Raw genomic sequence first — 16454 nt, 5'->3', positions numbered from 1 at the left:
CTGACACTTAAATTTTTAATTTTAGCCAGGCCTTCTAAACAATTTTAAAGCCTCAATCTCATTCACAAACCAACCTTATTTCCCAACCACCAGGACTCAGCAGTATTCCTGACGTCACACCTCAGTAACGATGACGTGAACCACACCAACGAGGCTGGCATGAGCATCCTGCACGCCGCCTGCGCCAACGGACTGTGTCGTTTAACTACGGCGCTGCTGGAGAAAGGAGCCAATCCGAATTTACAGACTAGTTATGGGGAACTCAATGATACTGTGTACAGGTGAATATTGTTATTTTTTCAGTCTGTCGTAAATTCGTCCTTAAATCAAGAATGAATGAAAGAAGAAATGGGGAATGAATTATACTATGTATAGTGCCACAAACTTATCTGTTCCGGTGAGAGCGAACTAAATTGGTCCATACCTCATTACTTACTGTACTAATGAATTTCATATTGACATAGATTATATGGACCAATTTAGTTCGCTCTCACCGGAACAGATAAGTTTGTGGCACTATACAGACAGATGCAATGCTGAATGCATTCAGTCGTTCATTTATCAGTTTATTCTGTAACAATCAAATTTGATTCATTATTCATTCATTCAACCCGGGTTCCGCTCATCTGGCATAATCTTTATTGACTAAAACTCATTTCGCATAACTCGTATGGTCTAAACTTTTTTGGCCGAACCATCACTTTGCCAAGACTTATGTGGCATAAGGCTCGTTTCGTCTAAAACTCTTTAGGCACAATCTTTAAACACCTAAGTTTCGTTTGCTCAAATTTATGTTCGTCTATACCTATGTATAATCTTGTTTCTCCTAATGTTATCTTAATAAATAATATATTTAGTATGTAGTAAATGTACAAATTGTGGTATTTTTCTCCTGCATCGCGAAAATCACGATATTGTATGATCAAAAAATCGAAAGTTAACGACCAATATAATTATTACAAACCCCATGAGATCGAAACCTAAAAATAGGTGCGACGACGAGCAAAGCGAGGAGGAGCGTGTTAGGTGCACATGTTCATCTAAACCAAAGCGGAGCGCAGCGAAGCGGAGCGGAGCGTTTTCCAAACAGCGGAAACAATACAAGGCACCAGTTTGCGCTATGTAGGGAGACGCTCCGTCAAAGTTAAAGCCAAACGAATATTATTACTTTGTATAAACCTATGCTATAGCATTGTTAGGCTATTCAAGATTTGGCCATACCATTATTAGGCTAAACAATGTTATGCGAAATAACTTTTTACTAAACGAGATTTATGCCATACGATTTTCGGCGTAACGAGACTTTGACCAAACGTTACTATGCAATACGAGATTAGGCAAAAAAATCTTATGCCAAAAAAGGTAGAACCATTCAACCCTTACCCTGCCGGCGGTAGCGCTCCGACCACACCGTCCGTTGCTAAACTATCATCCGTTCCAATGACCATATTTATTCTTCCACTAACATTCCCAACCCCCCACAGACAAACCCCCCTCCACCTGGCAGTCCTAAACAACCACGAGGCCTGCGTGCGCGCTATACTAGAGGCCGCGAGGGCCGAGCGGCCCGCGCTGGACCTGTGCGACTCGCAGGGGGACACGCCCGCCAGCGTCGCGCTCACTGAAGGTATTCGAGGAGCCAAAACTGGATATATGTTGTAGGTTTTCTGGCGGAAGGTTAAGAACTATCTGTGCTCCCACAAAAAACTTTAAACACTGTTTAACAAGTGTTTAAAACGAAATTTGACAGATTTTGTAGGAGGAGGTATTCAGTGTTTATAGTTTTTTGTGGTAGTACAGTATATGTCTAGTACGGGTTTAGCAAGTTAGCGGAAAAGTTTCCATAAATTTTACCTGCATACATTATTTATCGTTAGCAGACAAAAGTTTGATGATATTTTCCGCTAGAGGCGCTACTGGGTCTGCTGTAAAAACGTACACTTCCTACTTTTATGACGTACTGATTCATATTGTGCTCCGCAGGTCATAAAAACCTCGTCCCGCAACTCATCTCAATAAAATTAAAATCTGATGCAGGGTAGAGATCTTTGTAAACTATATTATATTGCGGTCCGCAGGTCACAAGAGCCTCGTGATGCTGCTGGTGGCGGGCGGCGCGGACCCCGACGTGCGCAACGGGGCCGGCCTCACGCTGCTGCACCAGGCGATAGTGGACGAGGACTCGCGCACCGCCGCCGCGCTGCTGGACCGCGGCGCCGACATGAACGCGCTGTGAGTGCAATAACCACCTCTATACACATGAGTATAAGAGCGGCCTCACGCTGCTGCACCAGGCGATAGTGGACGAGGACTCGCGCACCGCCGCCGCGCTGCTGGACCGCGGCGCCGACATGAACGCGCTGTGAGTGCAATAACCACCTCTATACACATGAGTATAAGAGCGGCCTCACGCTGCTGCACCAGGCGATAGTGGACGAGGACTCGCGCACCGCCGCCGCGCTGCTGGACCGCGGCGCTGACATGAACGCGCTGTGAGTGCAATAACCACCTCTATACACATGAGTATAAGAGCGGCCTCACGCTGCTGCACCAGGCGATAGTGGACGAGGACTCGCGCACCGCCGCCGCGCTGCTGGACCGCGGCGCCGACATGAACGCGCTGTGAGTGCACCACCACCTCTATACACATGAGTATAATAATAATAATGTGTGGGGACATCTCACACACGGCCATCTGACCCCAAACTAAGCCTGTATTATGGGTATCGGACAGCTGATATATCTACTCAAACACATAGATAGATACATTACATACACAAATATCAACACCCAAGACCCGAGTACAAATATCTGCTCCAGCCGGGAATCGAACCCTGGACCTTCGGCATAGCAGTCAGGGTCACTAACCACTACACCATTCGACCGTCTGTAAGAGCGGATTGTGTCTGCTGGTCAGCAATAAATTATTTTTCATTCTTTCCTTCTTCATCTAGGTCATATTTTAGCCTCAAGCCATCTTCGTGGAAGACTCAGGACTGATGTCTCTACTGGACCTTGGTGCCGACTTGAACGCTTTGTGAGCTACATTATTTAGTTGAATGTATAATGTAGCTCACAAAGCGTTCATAGCGGCGCCGCAAACCGCGGTGTTCTCGGTGCAAGACAACACTTTACCATAGGAGTTGACTGTGAAAACTTGTGTTCAGTATGAAATGTTTCTCTTCATAAATTCATCAATATACTCTTCTGATCGTGTAGCACGGGGCGCAATTAAGACGTGACAAAAGATCTCCGTTGCGCTCGCTCTTGAGGCTGCGCGATGTGAGTGAGTGTGATGCAAAACTTTTGTCACGTCTTAAATGTCGTCAATCGTGAACAGCACTACACTGACCCGCAGGTCGGTCATGTCTCGTGAACCGCACTATACTGACCAGAAGGGGGCGCTTCTGGTCAGTATAGTGCGGTTCACGAGACATGACCGACCTGCGGGTCAGTGTAGTGCTGTTCACGAGACATGACCGACCTGTCATCACGTCTTCAATGCTATAAGCAATAAGGCCGCCTCTTTGTACTGTTTTATTTTTAAGTTTTGTTTTTTGTAATTTTTGTTCTTGGTGCAAATAAAGTGTATTGTATTGTAAATGCGCCCCGTACTAGCCCTTATTATTATTATTATAAATTCTTTATTGCACATAAAAAACATTGTACAAAGGCGAACTTAATGCTAGTAGCATTCTCTACCAGTTAACCTTTGGTGATGTCGAGAAAGTGGTTAGTAGTGCGATAGGCTAAGAGGAGAGAAGTTATGATCTCAATTAAAACTCAATTAAACCATATTTACCCGCAGAACGGAAGCCGGCGAGACGCCCCTACAACTGGCCATCCACTGCCGGCTCGGCCTAGTAGTCGAAGCATTGTGTGTGCGGGGAGTAGACATGAGTAGACTGGACGCCAACGGGGTGCCGCCCCTGTGGGCCGCCTTGGACTCTGGCCAGGAGGAGGTCGCTAGCGTGAGTTGGACTTTGATTCTATAGCTGTAAGGTTGTAAATTTATTGTCTATTGGTCGAGTAGTCTAGTAGTAGTATATAGAAGCGTTGTGCGTGCGAAGAGTAGACATGAGTAGACCGGACGCCAACGGGTATCGCCTCTATTGTACTCTGGCCATGAGGAGGTTGCTAGCGTGAGTTGTTTCTACAGCTTTAGTTGTAAATAAGTTATCAACTGCAGTCTAATAGTAAAGTATACCGGGTTTGTTTTGTCAACAGATTCTAGTCAGAAATGGAGCTGATGCCGACTGCTGGGGCCCGGGGCCTGATGGCTGTGAACAAACACTTCTACACAAGTAAGTGCTATGTATGAAACATTGACTGTCCCCCATTTAATAAACTTTTTAGAGGGTGTTTATAAATAGAATATAGTGATCTCTTGATGCCTAATATGTGTAAGTTCTAGCCCCACCTGGTCTTTATCGGGGACAGGCGATAGCGGTGCGATGTACGCATGTATTATGCACGCACAGTTCAGCGATAAATCGGACGATAAATAGCGCTATCCATCCTTTATCGCCATGCTTGAAGCCCCTGCAGCCAAGAATATAACATAGAATGAGCGATAAAAGTCTTTTCACCGTCACCCATCTTGCTTGCTCACACCGGTCGCCCTTGAGAGCGCAACATAAGCTTTTATCACATACCGATGTAATGATTTTCTTGTATACAGAGCAATAGACGAGAACAAGGAGTCGGTGGCCATGTTCCTGATCCGGTGCGGCTGCGACGTGCAGAGTCCGCGGCGGAGTGGTACCGAGCCTGCGAGAGACAAACAAACACCACTGCACCTGTGCTGTAGCTGGGGTCTGAGGGATGTCATTCAGGTACTGGACACTCTTGAAAATAGCTCATCATTAGGTGCCAAAAAAATAATAATAAAAAGGTACGGTACGACACTCTGATGGGTTCCGTTTTAGCTCTGTATAATTATTTATCAAAATCGGTATAGCATAAGCTTTGATTACAAAAAAACCTATTATATAGTACCTACCAGGACCACATAAGTAGCAAGGAGCAAAAGCCTTGCTTACGAAAGATACATGCGGGAATCTGTAACAAAGTACCAGGACAACAGAAGTAGTAAGGAGCAATGTTCCTGATCCGTTGCGGCTGCGACGTGCAGAGTCCACGGCGGAGCGGTACCGAGCCCGCAAGAGACAAGCAAACACCACTGCACCTGTGCTGTAGCTGGGGGCTGCGGGATGTTATACAGGTACTGGACACTTTTGAAAATATAGCCCATCACAACGTTAGGCAGCAGTTAAAGCAGTACTAAAAGAAACAAAATAAATATGCAAAGGTACGGTATGACCCTCTGATGGTTCCATTTTTGTTCTGTATATTTTTTTAATCAAAATCGGTATAGCATAAGCTTTGATTACACAGAAACCTGTAATATAGTACCAGGACAACATAAGAAGCAAGGAGCAAAAGCCTTGCTTACAAAGAAACCTGCGGGAATCTGCAACAAAGTACCAGGACAACAAAAGTAGCCAGGAGTAATGTTCGTGATCCGGTGCAGCTGCGACCGCGGCGCCGAGCCCGCGCGCGACAAGCAAACACCACTGCACCTGTGCTGTAGCTGGGGACTGAGAGATTTCATACAGGTAGCGTACTATATAGTGCATTTGGAATTTAGGTATGAGATGATAGTATGAAATGGTAAAAAAAACAACGATAACGTACGGTGCGGTGCGACTTTCGGAGGTTTAGCATTTCTGCTGCCCTGGTACTTTATTATTATTATTCAAAATATTCTCGCAAAGTTTTTTCATAGTATTAGAAAAACGTGGCATAAATCTGTATTAGTGTATAGAATGAGTATGGACTACTTCAATCAATATTTAAACCTTATTTTTCTTACAGACTCTCCTAGAGCACGGTGCTGATATCAACGCACGCGACGCGGAGGGCAAGACGCCGCTCCACATCGCGATAGAGAACCAGCACGCAGGGATCATCTCTCTCGTTCTATCACAGCCAGGTTAGCAACAGTAGCCTTAGATAGTTTAAACAAAAAATATTGTGCAATATTTATTTTTTTGGTTAAGCTAGTTGCGTAACCATTCTGAATTAGCAACTTTTTTAAATCGTTAATTGACCAAACCCAAGTACCTAGTTATTTTAGATTTGACCTGACATGTCTTTAGGTCCTTGGGTTCCAGCCAGAATTCCGGATAGAGGGGCAACCTATACCTTTATTAATGACAAATATAGTTAAAAGATTTTAGCGTAATCTAAAAATTTTTGGTCATATTCTTTATGACTTTTGGTGGCCAGCTATCATCTTAACGTGGAGCTGATATATCATCTGTCACCATGGCCAAAGGGCCAGTCCAGGGACTTTACAGACATAATAACATTGTGGGAACCCTAATTTGACTGTTTTACTTTCTAGGGCTGGACCTGTCGATCCGCGACAACCGTGGCGTGACTCCGTTCGCGGCCGCGCTGCTCGCCAAGAACAACAAGGCTGCTGAGGCCGTGCTCGAGAAGAACCCTAATGCCGCTGAACAGGTACGTTGTAAATACCTTCATAGTTATTGAACATTTTTAAAGTTATGTATTGTAGGCCGCAGTGTGCCACAATCCTGTAGTATGTGAAAATGTAGCCCACTGTGACTCAGCATCGTGTGTGATAGTGATAGGTAGACAGTTCATAAAAATGTATTAGAGCGATTTTCGGCTGAAGCCCTACATAATGTACTGCGGCTCTACATCATATGTTGCGACTCTCTCTACATAATGTGCTCATACCTTTAAAGGGTCATCAACTCCCGTTAATCTAATCACACCAGACGGACTCTGTACTCTGCAGAAAATCCAAAAACCTAACGTCCCCACTGTCTTCCACAGGTAGACAAGAAAGGCCGCAACTTCCTGCACGTGGCCATACAGAACAACGACATGGAGTCAGTCATGTTCCTACTCTCAGTGGAGGTGGACGTCAACTCGCGCGTGCAGGACGCGTCGCTCACCCCCCCCTTGCACCTGGCGGCCGCGGGGGGGGACGAGGCGCTCGTGCGCAGCCTGCTGCTGGCTGGGGCTAGACCTAGTCAGACTGATTCTAGCAAGTTAGTATTTTGAGTGGAGATAGGACCGACGACATAGAACCTTGGAAATAAAATACTAGACATAATGACCATGAATATAGTATAGTAAACATAGGTCCATGGACATAAGACCATTGACATAGGACCGTGGACATAGGACCATGGACATAGGACCATGGACATAAGACCATGGACATAGGACCATGGACATAAGACCATGGACATAGGACCATGGATATAGGATACTACACATAGGACCACGGATATAGGACACTAACTATGGACATAGAGCCATAGACATAAGACCATGGAAATAGGACCATGGACATAGGACCGTGGATATAGGACACTAGACATAGGACTATGGACATAGGACCATGGATATAGGACACTAGATATAGGACCATGGATATAGGACCCATAAAGCCATGCACTTAGCACTATAGTCCCTACTCTCAGTGGAGGTGATCGTGAACTCGCGTGTGCAGGACGCGTCGCTCACCCCCCCCCCCCCCCCCCCTGCACCTGGCGGCCGCGGGGGGGGACGAGGCGCTCGTGCGCAGCCTGCTGCTGGCCGGAGCTAGACCTAGCCAGACTGACTCTAGCAAGTTAGTATTAAGTGGTGATAGGACCATGGACATAGAACACTAGACATAGTATCATGGATATAGGACCATGGACATAAGACCATGGATATAGGGCATATGTCACTACACATAGGGCCATGGACATAGGACCGTGGACATAGGACCATGGACATATGACACTAGAAATAGGACCATGGATATAGGACACTGGGCATAGGACCATGGATATAGGACCATGGACATATGACACTAGAAATAGGACCATGGATATAGGACACTAGAAATAGAACCATGGATAAAGGACCCATAATGCCACGCATACGGTACTATAGTTCCTCCTCTCAGTGGAAGTGTGAGTGAACTCCGAGCTTTTATGTTACAACTGCAAAGAAAAGGGTCATCCATTAGACTTAGCTAGTGGGTATTATCAGATACCAATGCACCCTGATTGCAAGCAATTCTAACAGCATTTGTGACACCTGACGGATTATATCAATTTAAAAAAATGCTGCTCAGATTATTCAACTCTACAGCGGTATTTCAGAGAACTATAAACAAGGTATTGGGCAATTCCAGGTTTGAGTCATCTCTCGCTTATATGGATGACATCCTGATTCCTGATTATTACCAACTCTACATCTATTTATTTTGGTTCCCTCTGATCTCTATTACTATGGACGCGAATCTATGGACATAGTATTTACCCCTCTCACTGGAGGGAAAGTCAACTTCTGCGGAATTTTTCCCTCATCCCAGACACCCCTAGAGAGTAGCATTATCAGGTTATCCCTCACACTATTTATCGTTGTTTTTTAACTTATTTCAAAATTACATTATTATTAAAATTAAAATTACATTGTATGGATTTGATAATCTGAAAATAAATTGATTTATTATTATTATTTACTTTACTCCCCTCCTCAGACGCACAGCCCTCCACATAGCGGCCGCGGCGGGGCAGGCCAACATAGTCTCGGCTCTAGTCAGCGGCGGCTGCGACTACTCGCTGGCGGACGCGGGCGGCGACACGGCGCTGCACCACGCGGCGCGCGAGGGGCAGCTGCAGGCCGCCGCCGCGCTGCTGCAGGAGACCGACGTCGACGCCGCACGAGCCAACATTAAAGGTACGTAGTAGTTCCGGTTGCGGTCAATAGATGGCGCTGAAGTGAGAATATGTACAGATATGAAGAAATTGCAGAAGAGAGCCTATAGAGCGGTATTTAAGACTAGCTATAAGCAGCTAACATTAAAGGTGTGCTATGTGCTGTGACAAAAACTAGAAAACTAAGCTAAGCAAAGCCATACCTCAACCCGACAACAAATCTTTAAAGCCTAGCAAATAATGTGTGTGTATATCACATTGTCTCGCTTCGCTCGGCTCCCGATGTTTTGTAAAGGTGCCGTCAGACAGCCGGAGGCGTGGGCCCTCGATTAAGTAAACAAAAGAAAACAGCAGTTTCAAGACAGACATCCGCTCGGGTTATCCGATCATCGCAGTGAAGGTGCCAAAGTTTATATGTCTGACTGGGTATTAGAGACAATATCTGTCCTTTTTACGGACTTTTTACGTTTATATATACAAAAAGACATATATTTTTATAATAAATAACACGATAATAACGTTTCTCCAGGTCGCAACCCCCTGCACGAGTTGTGCTGGTGCAAGAAGGACAACGCGGCGGCGCTGTGCGAGCTGTTCCTGCAGTGCATGCCCGACTACCCGCTGGACCGGACCGACCTGCAGGTCAGTATAGTGCGGGTCACGAGACATGACTGAAATGGCGGCCATGTTTGAGGGTGCTCATGGACTAATGAGAGAGCAATCGGAAAAGCATCAATGCCGCAATAAAGTAATACCGAGCAAATATTACTCACAGGAGTCATGAATACTGTGCAATAGTCAAGTTATATTAAAAACTTGCAATTAAATCTAAATGAATGTCAAATTAAATTATTTTATTCCTACCCTGTCTCCTATCTGATCAGCCTTCAATGGCAAATTAATATCTACAGGCTTCTTATAATAATAAAGAATTTCGTAGTGGCCTACGCACACGGACGACATGGCAAGGGATTTTTGGTCCTGTTTATTGTATGTCCAATATTAAAAATTAAAATCCCTTGCCATACCGTCGGGTCTGCTTAGGCCATAATTCTGATAACGCCTCTTATTCCATAAATGACAATGGGCGTTTTGGGACCTATGTCCAATAAAGATGAGACATACATCGTTGGATAGCTCTTTTCAAGTGAGCAAAAAAGTATTATGGCGACAAATCCGTATAAGTTGTCCATTTTGAAATATATTCATCGGAAGGAAGTATTTTTCTATGGCATTGCACTCTCTCTCCTGATGACAGTTAGGGCGTAATACACGTAAACACGTATTATTGAAATTGGAGAAATTACTTTCAACTGGTTTTATTTACTGAGATAATAAACAAATATAATATTATATGAAATATGATCATTTTGTTATAAAAATTATAAATGAATGTAAAAAACTAACAAAAACATTAAAATTACAGAAATAAAATATAAAAACTTTCAAGGTACGATTATTCTAATTGGACAGTAAATCAAGACTAGCGCTTCCGTTATTCATATTCTGCAAAAAAATACCTTTTCAACGACGTATCACTCATTTCTATTGGTGCTGGTCCCAGCTTCCATATATTGGTGCCCATCATCTTTTGTCTTATTAACCCCCCCCCTATCCCCTACAGGGCAACACCCCCCTGCTACTGGCCTACATGAACGGGCAGGGCGCGCTGTGCCGCGTGCTGGTGCGCGCCGGCGCCTGCCTCGCGCACGAGAACCGCGACGGAGTCAGCATCTTCAACTACCAGGTGAGAGCTGACTACGGTCACATACGGGACACGGGGCGCACCATGATGCTAGTTTGTTGAAGCTGCGCGATATGTGAAACTGTCTTGCGCTTGCGCCCCATGTTTAGTAAGCTAGATTGCGTTTAGAGTTATCCAAGACAGTTTCAGTAATTCGGCCAAAATTACGATCATTGTTATTTACAGTCGATGCGGCAATTTACGCATGCAACTGAGGGGTATAGCGCGCTCTATAGTGTTGCTGTTGAGATTTATTCGAGACGCACCTACTAACAGGACACAGGATACTAATTCGGCCAAAATGGCGGCCGTAGTTATTTACAGTCCATGCGACAATTAACGAATGCGACTGAGGGGTATAGTGTGCTCTATAGCGATGCTGTTGAAGCGCGAATGCTACAGCGTACATGGCGTCTAATAGAGTAATAGTACTACAGTAACTATGAAGTAATCTATGGCACACGGCGCTAGTAACTACTCAGTAACCTATGGCACACCCCCCCTGCTGTCACATGAATGGGCAGGGCGCGCTGTGCCGCGTGCTGGTGCGCGCCGGCGCCTGCCTCGCGCACGAGAACCGCGACGGAGTCAGCATCTTCAACTACCAGGTGAGAGCTGACTACGGTCACATACGGGACACGGGGCGCACCATGCTTCAAGTGTATTGAAGCTGCGTGATATGTGAAACTGTCCTCAATTTAACCTACCAACCTCATGTTTAGGAAGGTGGATTGCATTTAGAGTTATCCGAGACGCATTTATACAAGACACGTTCGCTCATTCATTTTAAGTTGGTAATTCGGCAAAAATTACGGCCGTTGTTATTTACAGTCGATGCGGTAATTAACGAATGCGACTGAGAGGTATAGCGCGTTCTATAGCGATGCTGTTGAGAGCCGTATGCTGCATACTGTATATCCTATAATAATGTAGTAATAGGTACAATAGCAACTATGAAGTAATCTATGGCATACGGCGCTAGTAACTACTCAGTAACCTATGGCACACCCCCTCCTGCTGGCCTACATGAACGGGCAGGGCGCGCGGTGCCGCGTGCTGGTGCGCGCCGGCGCCTGCCTCGCGCACGAGAACCGCGACGGAGTCAGCATCTTCAACTACCAGGTGAGAGCTGACTACGGTCACATACGGGACGCGGGGCGCACCGTGTTGCAAGTTTATTGAAGCTGCGCGATATGTGAAACTGTCTTGCGCCCCATGTTAATTAAGCTGAATCGCGTTTAGATTTGTCCGAGACACATAGATGGCTCGGCTCGCGATGGATTTCGCTACCATTCATTTTTAGTAATTTGGCCAAAATTGCGGACGTTGTTATATTCAGTCGAGGCGTCTCGGTGCCGCAGTAAAAGAATGCGTCTGAGGGGGCGCGCTCTATAATTTAAAGCGATGCTGTCGGAACGTATGCTATAGAATTTCTATAACAACTATGAAGTAATCTATGGCACACGGCGCTAGTAACTACTCAGTAACCTATGGCACCCCCCCTTCTGCTGGGCTACATGAACGGGCAGGGCGCGCTGTACCGCGTGCTGGTGCGCGCCGGCGCCTGCCTCGCGCACGAGAACCGCGACGGAGTCAGCATCTTCAACTACCAGGTGAGCGCTGACTACGGTCACATACGGGACGCGGGGCGCACCATGTTGCAAGTTTGTTGAAGCTGCGCGATATGTGAAGCTGTCTTAAGCCCCATGTTAAACAAGCTAGATTGCGTTTAGAGATATCCGATACAGGTAAACGACAACGTCGACAGGTTGCTGTTGAGATTCATTCGAGACGCATCTACACAGGATACTAATTCGGCCAAAATTACGGAAATGCCGTTGTTATTGACAGTCGATGCGGTATTTAAAGAATGCGACTGAGGGTAATAGTGCGCTCTATAGCGATGCTGTTGAAAGCTGTATGCTGTATCCCTATAATAAGTAATACTACAGTAACTACTCAGTAACCTATGGCACACCCCCCCCCTGCTGGGCTACATGAACGGGCATGGCGCGCTGTGCCGCGTGCTGGTGCGCGCCGGCGCCTGCCTCGCGCACGATAACCGCGACGGAGTCAGCATCTTCAACTACCAGGTGAGAGCTGACTACGGTGACTTACGGGACACGGGGCGCACCATGTTTATTGAAGCTGTGCGATATGTGAAACTGTCTTGCGCCCCATGTTCAGTAAGCCGGATTGCGTTTAGAGTTATCCGAGACACATCTACACATGATACATTCGCTCATTCAGTTTCAGTAATTCGGCCAAAATGGCGGCCGTTATTATTTACAGTCGATACGGCAATTAACGAATGCGACTGAGGGTAATAGTGCGCTCTGTAGCGATGTTGTTAAAACCCGTATGCTGTATCCCTATAATAAGTGATACAATAGTAACTATGAAGTAGTCTATGGTAACAGTAAATCGGCCATAATTAATGGCGGCTGTATCGATGCCGCTATAAGCGGATGCGACCGAACGGGATAGCGCGCCCATTAGCAATTATGTTGTGGTGCGAATTTTTTCAGCATACATGGCGTATAATACAGTAATAATACAACAGTAACTACTCAGTAACCTACGGCACCCTCCCTCCTGCTGGGCTACATGAACGGGCAGGGCGCGCTGTGCCGCGTGCTGGTGCGCGCCGGCGCCTGCCTCGCGCACGAGAACCGCGACGGAGTCAGCATCTTCAACTACCAGGTGAGAGCTGACTACGGTCACATACGGGACGCGGGGCGCACCATGTTGCTAGTTTATGAAAGATGCGCGATATGTGAAACTGTCTTGTGCCCCAAGCAAGCTAGATTGCGTTTAGAGTTATCCAAGACAGTTTCAGTAATTCAGCCAAAATTACGATCATTGTTATTTACAGTCGATGCGGCAATTTACGCATGCAACTGAGGGGTATAGCGCGCTCTATAGTGTTGCTGTTGAGATGTATTCGAGACGCATCTACTTACAGGACACAGGATACTAATTCGGCCAAAATGGCGGCCGTAGTTATTTACAGTCGATGCGACAATTAACGAATGCGACTGAGGGGTATAGTGTGCTCTATAGCGATGCTATTAAAGCGCGAATGCTACAGCGTACATGGCGTCTAATATAGCAATAATACTATGGTAACTACTCAGTAACCTATGGCACAACGTCGACAGATTAAGACTGTTGGGATTTATTCGACACGCATCTACACAGGATACTAATTCGGCCAAAATGACGGAAATGCCATTGTTATTTACAGTCGATGTGGCAATAAACGAATTCAACTGAGGGGTATAGAGCGCTCTATAGCGATGCTGTTGAGAGCCGTACGCCGTATTCCCTATAATAAGTAATACAATAGTAACTATGAACATCATACATGGCATATAATAAGTAATACTACAGTAACTACTCAGTAACCTATGGCACACCCCCCCCTGCTGGGCTACATGAACGGGCAGGGCGCGCTGTGACGCGTGCTGGTGCGCGCCGGCGCCTGCCGCGCGCACGAGAACCGCGACGGAGTCAGCATCTTCAACTACCAGGTGAGAGCTGACTACGGTTACATACGGGACGCGGGGCGCACCGTGTTGCAAGTGTATTGAAGCTGCACGATATGTGAAAGTTTCTCGACTTGCGCCCCGTGTTAGTGAGCTGGATAGCTTTTAGAGATATCCGAGACAGGGAAACGTTCGCTCATTCAGTTTCAGTAATTCATAATTTCATAATTCGGCCAAAATGGCGGCAGTTGTTATTTACAGTCGATGCGGCAATAAACGATTGCGACTGAGGATTATAGCGCGCTCTATAGCGATGCTATTGAAGCGCGAATGCTACAGCATATACGAGTATAGCGTATAATTGAGTAATAATACAACAGTAACTACTCAGTAACCTATGGCACCCCCCCTCCTGCTGGGCTACATGAACGGGCAGGGCGCGCTGTGCCGCGTGCTTGTGCGCGCCGGCGCCTGCCTCGCCTGAGAACCGCGACGGAGTCAGCATCTTCAACTACCAGGTGAGAGCTGACTACGGTCACATACGGGACGCGGGGCGCACCGTGTTGCAAGTTTGTTGAAGCTGCGCTATATGTGAAACTGTGTTGCGCCCCATGTCAAGTGAGCTGGATCGCGTTTGAGTTATTCGAGACGCATCTACACATTATACGTTCGCGCGGTATTCAGTAATTTGGCCAAAATTGCGGACGTTGTTATATTCAGTCGAGGCGTCTCGGTGCCGCAGTAAAAGAATGCGTCTGAGGGGGCGCGCTCTATAATTTAAAGCGATGCTGTCGGAACGTATGCTATAGAATTTCTATAACAACTATGCAGTAACCTATGGCACGCCCCCTCCTGCTGGGCTACATGAACGGGCAGGGCGCGCTGTGCCGCGTGCTGGTGCGCGCCGGCGCCTGCCTCGCGCACGAGAACCGCGACGGAGTCAGCATCTTCAACTACCAGATGAGAGCTGACTACGGTCACATATGGGACGCGGGGCGCACCATGGTACAAGTTTCTTGATACGTGTAGCCGTCTTGCGCCTCATGTTAAGTGAGTTGGATGGCGTTTAGATTTGTCCGAGATGCATCTACACATGATACATTCGCTCATTCAGTTTCAGTAATTCGGCCAAATTACGATCATTGTTATTTACAGTCGATGCGGCAATTTAGGCATGCAACTGAGGAGTATAGCGCGCTCTATAGCGATGCTGTTGAGAGCCCTATGCTGTATACTGTATATCCTATAATAATGTAGTAATAGGTACAATAGCAACTATGAAGTAATCTATGGCACACGGCGCTAGTAACTATGAAGTAACCTATGGCACACGGCGCTAGTAACTATGAAGTAATATATGGCACACGGCGCTAGTAACTATGAAGTAATATATGGCACACGGCGCTAGTAACTATGAAGTAATATATGACACACGGCGCTAGTAACTACTCAGTAACCTATGGCACCCCCCCCTCCTGCTGGGCTACATGAACGGGCAGGGCGCGCTGTGCCGCGTGCTGGTGCGCGCCGGCGCCTGCCTCGCGCACGAGAACCGCGACGGAGTCAGCATCTTCAACTACCAGGTGAGAGCTGACTACGGTCACATACGGGACGCGGGGCGCACCATGTGACAAGCTTCGAAGCTGTGCAATGTGTGGAACTTTCGTCTCGTCTTGTGTAGGCTGTATCGTGTTTAGATTTGTCCGAGACCTATCTACAGAGACGGCTTGGATTGTGGGCTGACGAAGGAACTACTATAGAAGCGTCCGTAGTCGAGCGGGCCTCAGTGATCGTAACTGATCGCTGAGGTTAAGCAACAACTGACACGGTCAGCCATTGGATGGGTGACCAATTTCAAGTGGTGCTTTTCTGGACGCTTCCGTGCTTCGGACGGCACGTTAAGCCGTGGGTCCCGGTTGCTGCTTCGGCAGCAGTCGTTAAGCCTAGTCAGAGGCCTTCGGGCGCCTTGAAAACATCTGACAGTCGGGTTGCCCACTTACCCGACAACTCTCTCAGCACAAGCTTGCTTGTGTTGGGGTCCACCAACCCGCACTTGGCCAGCGTGGTGGACTAGGCCTAAACCCTTCCTTCATTGGAAGGAGACCCGTGCCCCAGCAGTGGGGACGTAATGGGTCGTGATGAAGGAACTATGTAGGTTCATGGATGAGATTATCCAACGATCATAAACGGCCCAAGGTCATCCACTGCTGGACGTAATAAGCCTCTCCAAGGAGCGACACTCTATAGTCACTATATACTATAGTATAGTGTATAGGTCATACTTAGAATAACCCCCTGAGCCAACCCTTTTCACCTTACTATACCAGTTTAGCCACACTCTGTATATCTATTTAAATATTTATAGCACAAATCTATAATTAAATAAGTGTAAAAAGGGTCGACAAAGTCGACCGAATGGCGTAGTGGTTAGTGACCCTGACTACTGAGCCGATGGTCCCGGGTTCGATT

At 46.7% G+C, this 16454-nt stretch overlaps 1 protein-coding gene across 1 annotated transcript in view; it reads left to right on the top strand.

The window, feature by feature from the left end:
* LOC105384011 (rabankyrin-5) overlaps window positions 1–16454 on the top strand; it is a 58818-nt gene that overhangs the window by 40790 nt on the left and 1574 nt on the right. Inside the window, exons 10-21 of the mRNA XM_048626154.1 lie at window positions 94–281; window positions 1485–1627; window positions 2079–2232; window positions 3809–3971; window positions 4228–4304; window positions 4682–4835; window positions 5878–5995; window positions 6410–6528; window positions 6868–7085; window positions 8576–8775; window positions 9283–9395; window positions 10378–10500. Of these exons, the coding sequence (XP_048482111.1) occupies window positions 94–281; window positions 1485–1627; window positions 2079–2232; window positions 3809–3971; window positions 4228–4304; window positions 4682–4835; window positions 5878–5995; window positions 6410–6528; window positions 6868–7085; window positions 8576–8775; window positions 9283–9395; window positions 10378–10500 (1770 nt within the window). The remainder of the gene's footprint in view (window positions 1–93; window positions 282–1484; window positions 1628–2078; window positions 2233–3808; window positions 3972–4227; window positions 4305–4681; window positions 4836–5877; window positions 5996–6409; window positions 6529–6867; window positions 7086–8575; window positions 8776–9282; window positions 9396–10377; window positions 10501–16454) is intronic.

Source organism: Plutella xylostella, chromosome 16 (assembly GCF_932276165.1).
Source record: "Plutella xylostella chromosome 16, ilPluXylo3.1, whole genome shotgun sequence".
In the NCBI taxonomy this organism is placed as follows: domain Eukaryota; kingdom Metazoa; phylum Arthropoda; class Insecta; order Lepidoptera; family Plutellidae; genus Plutella; species Plutella xylostella.
This window is presented reverse-complemented; position numbering and strand designations above follow the sequence as displayed.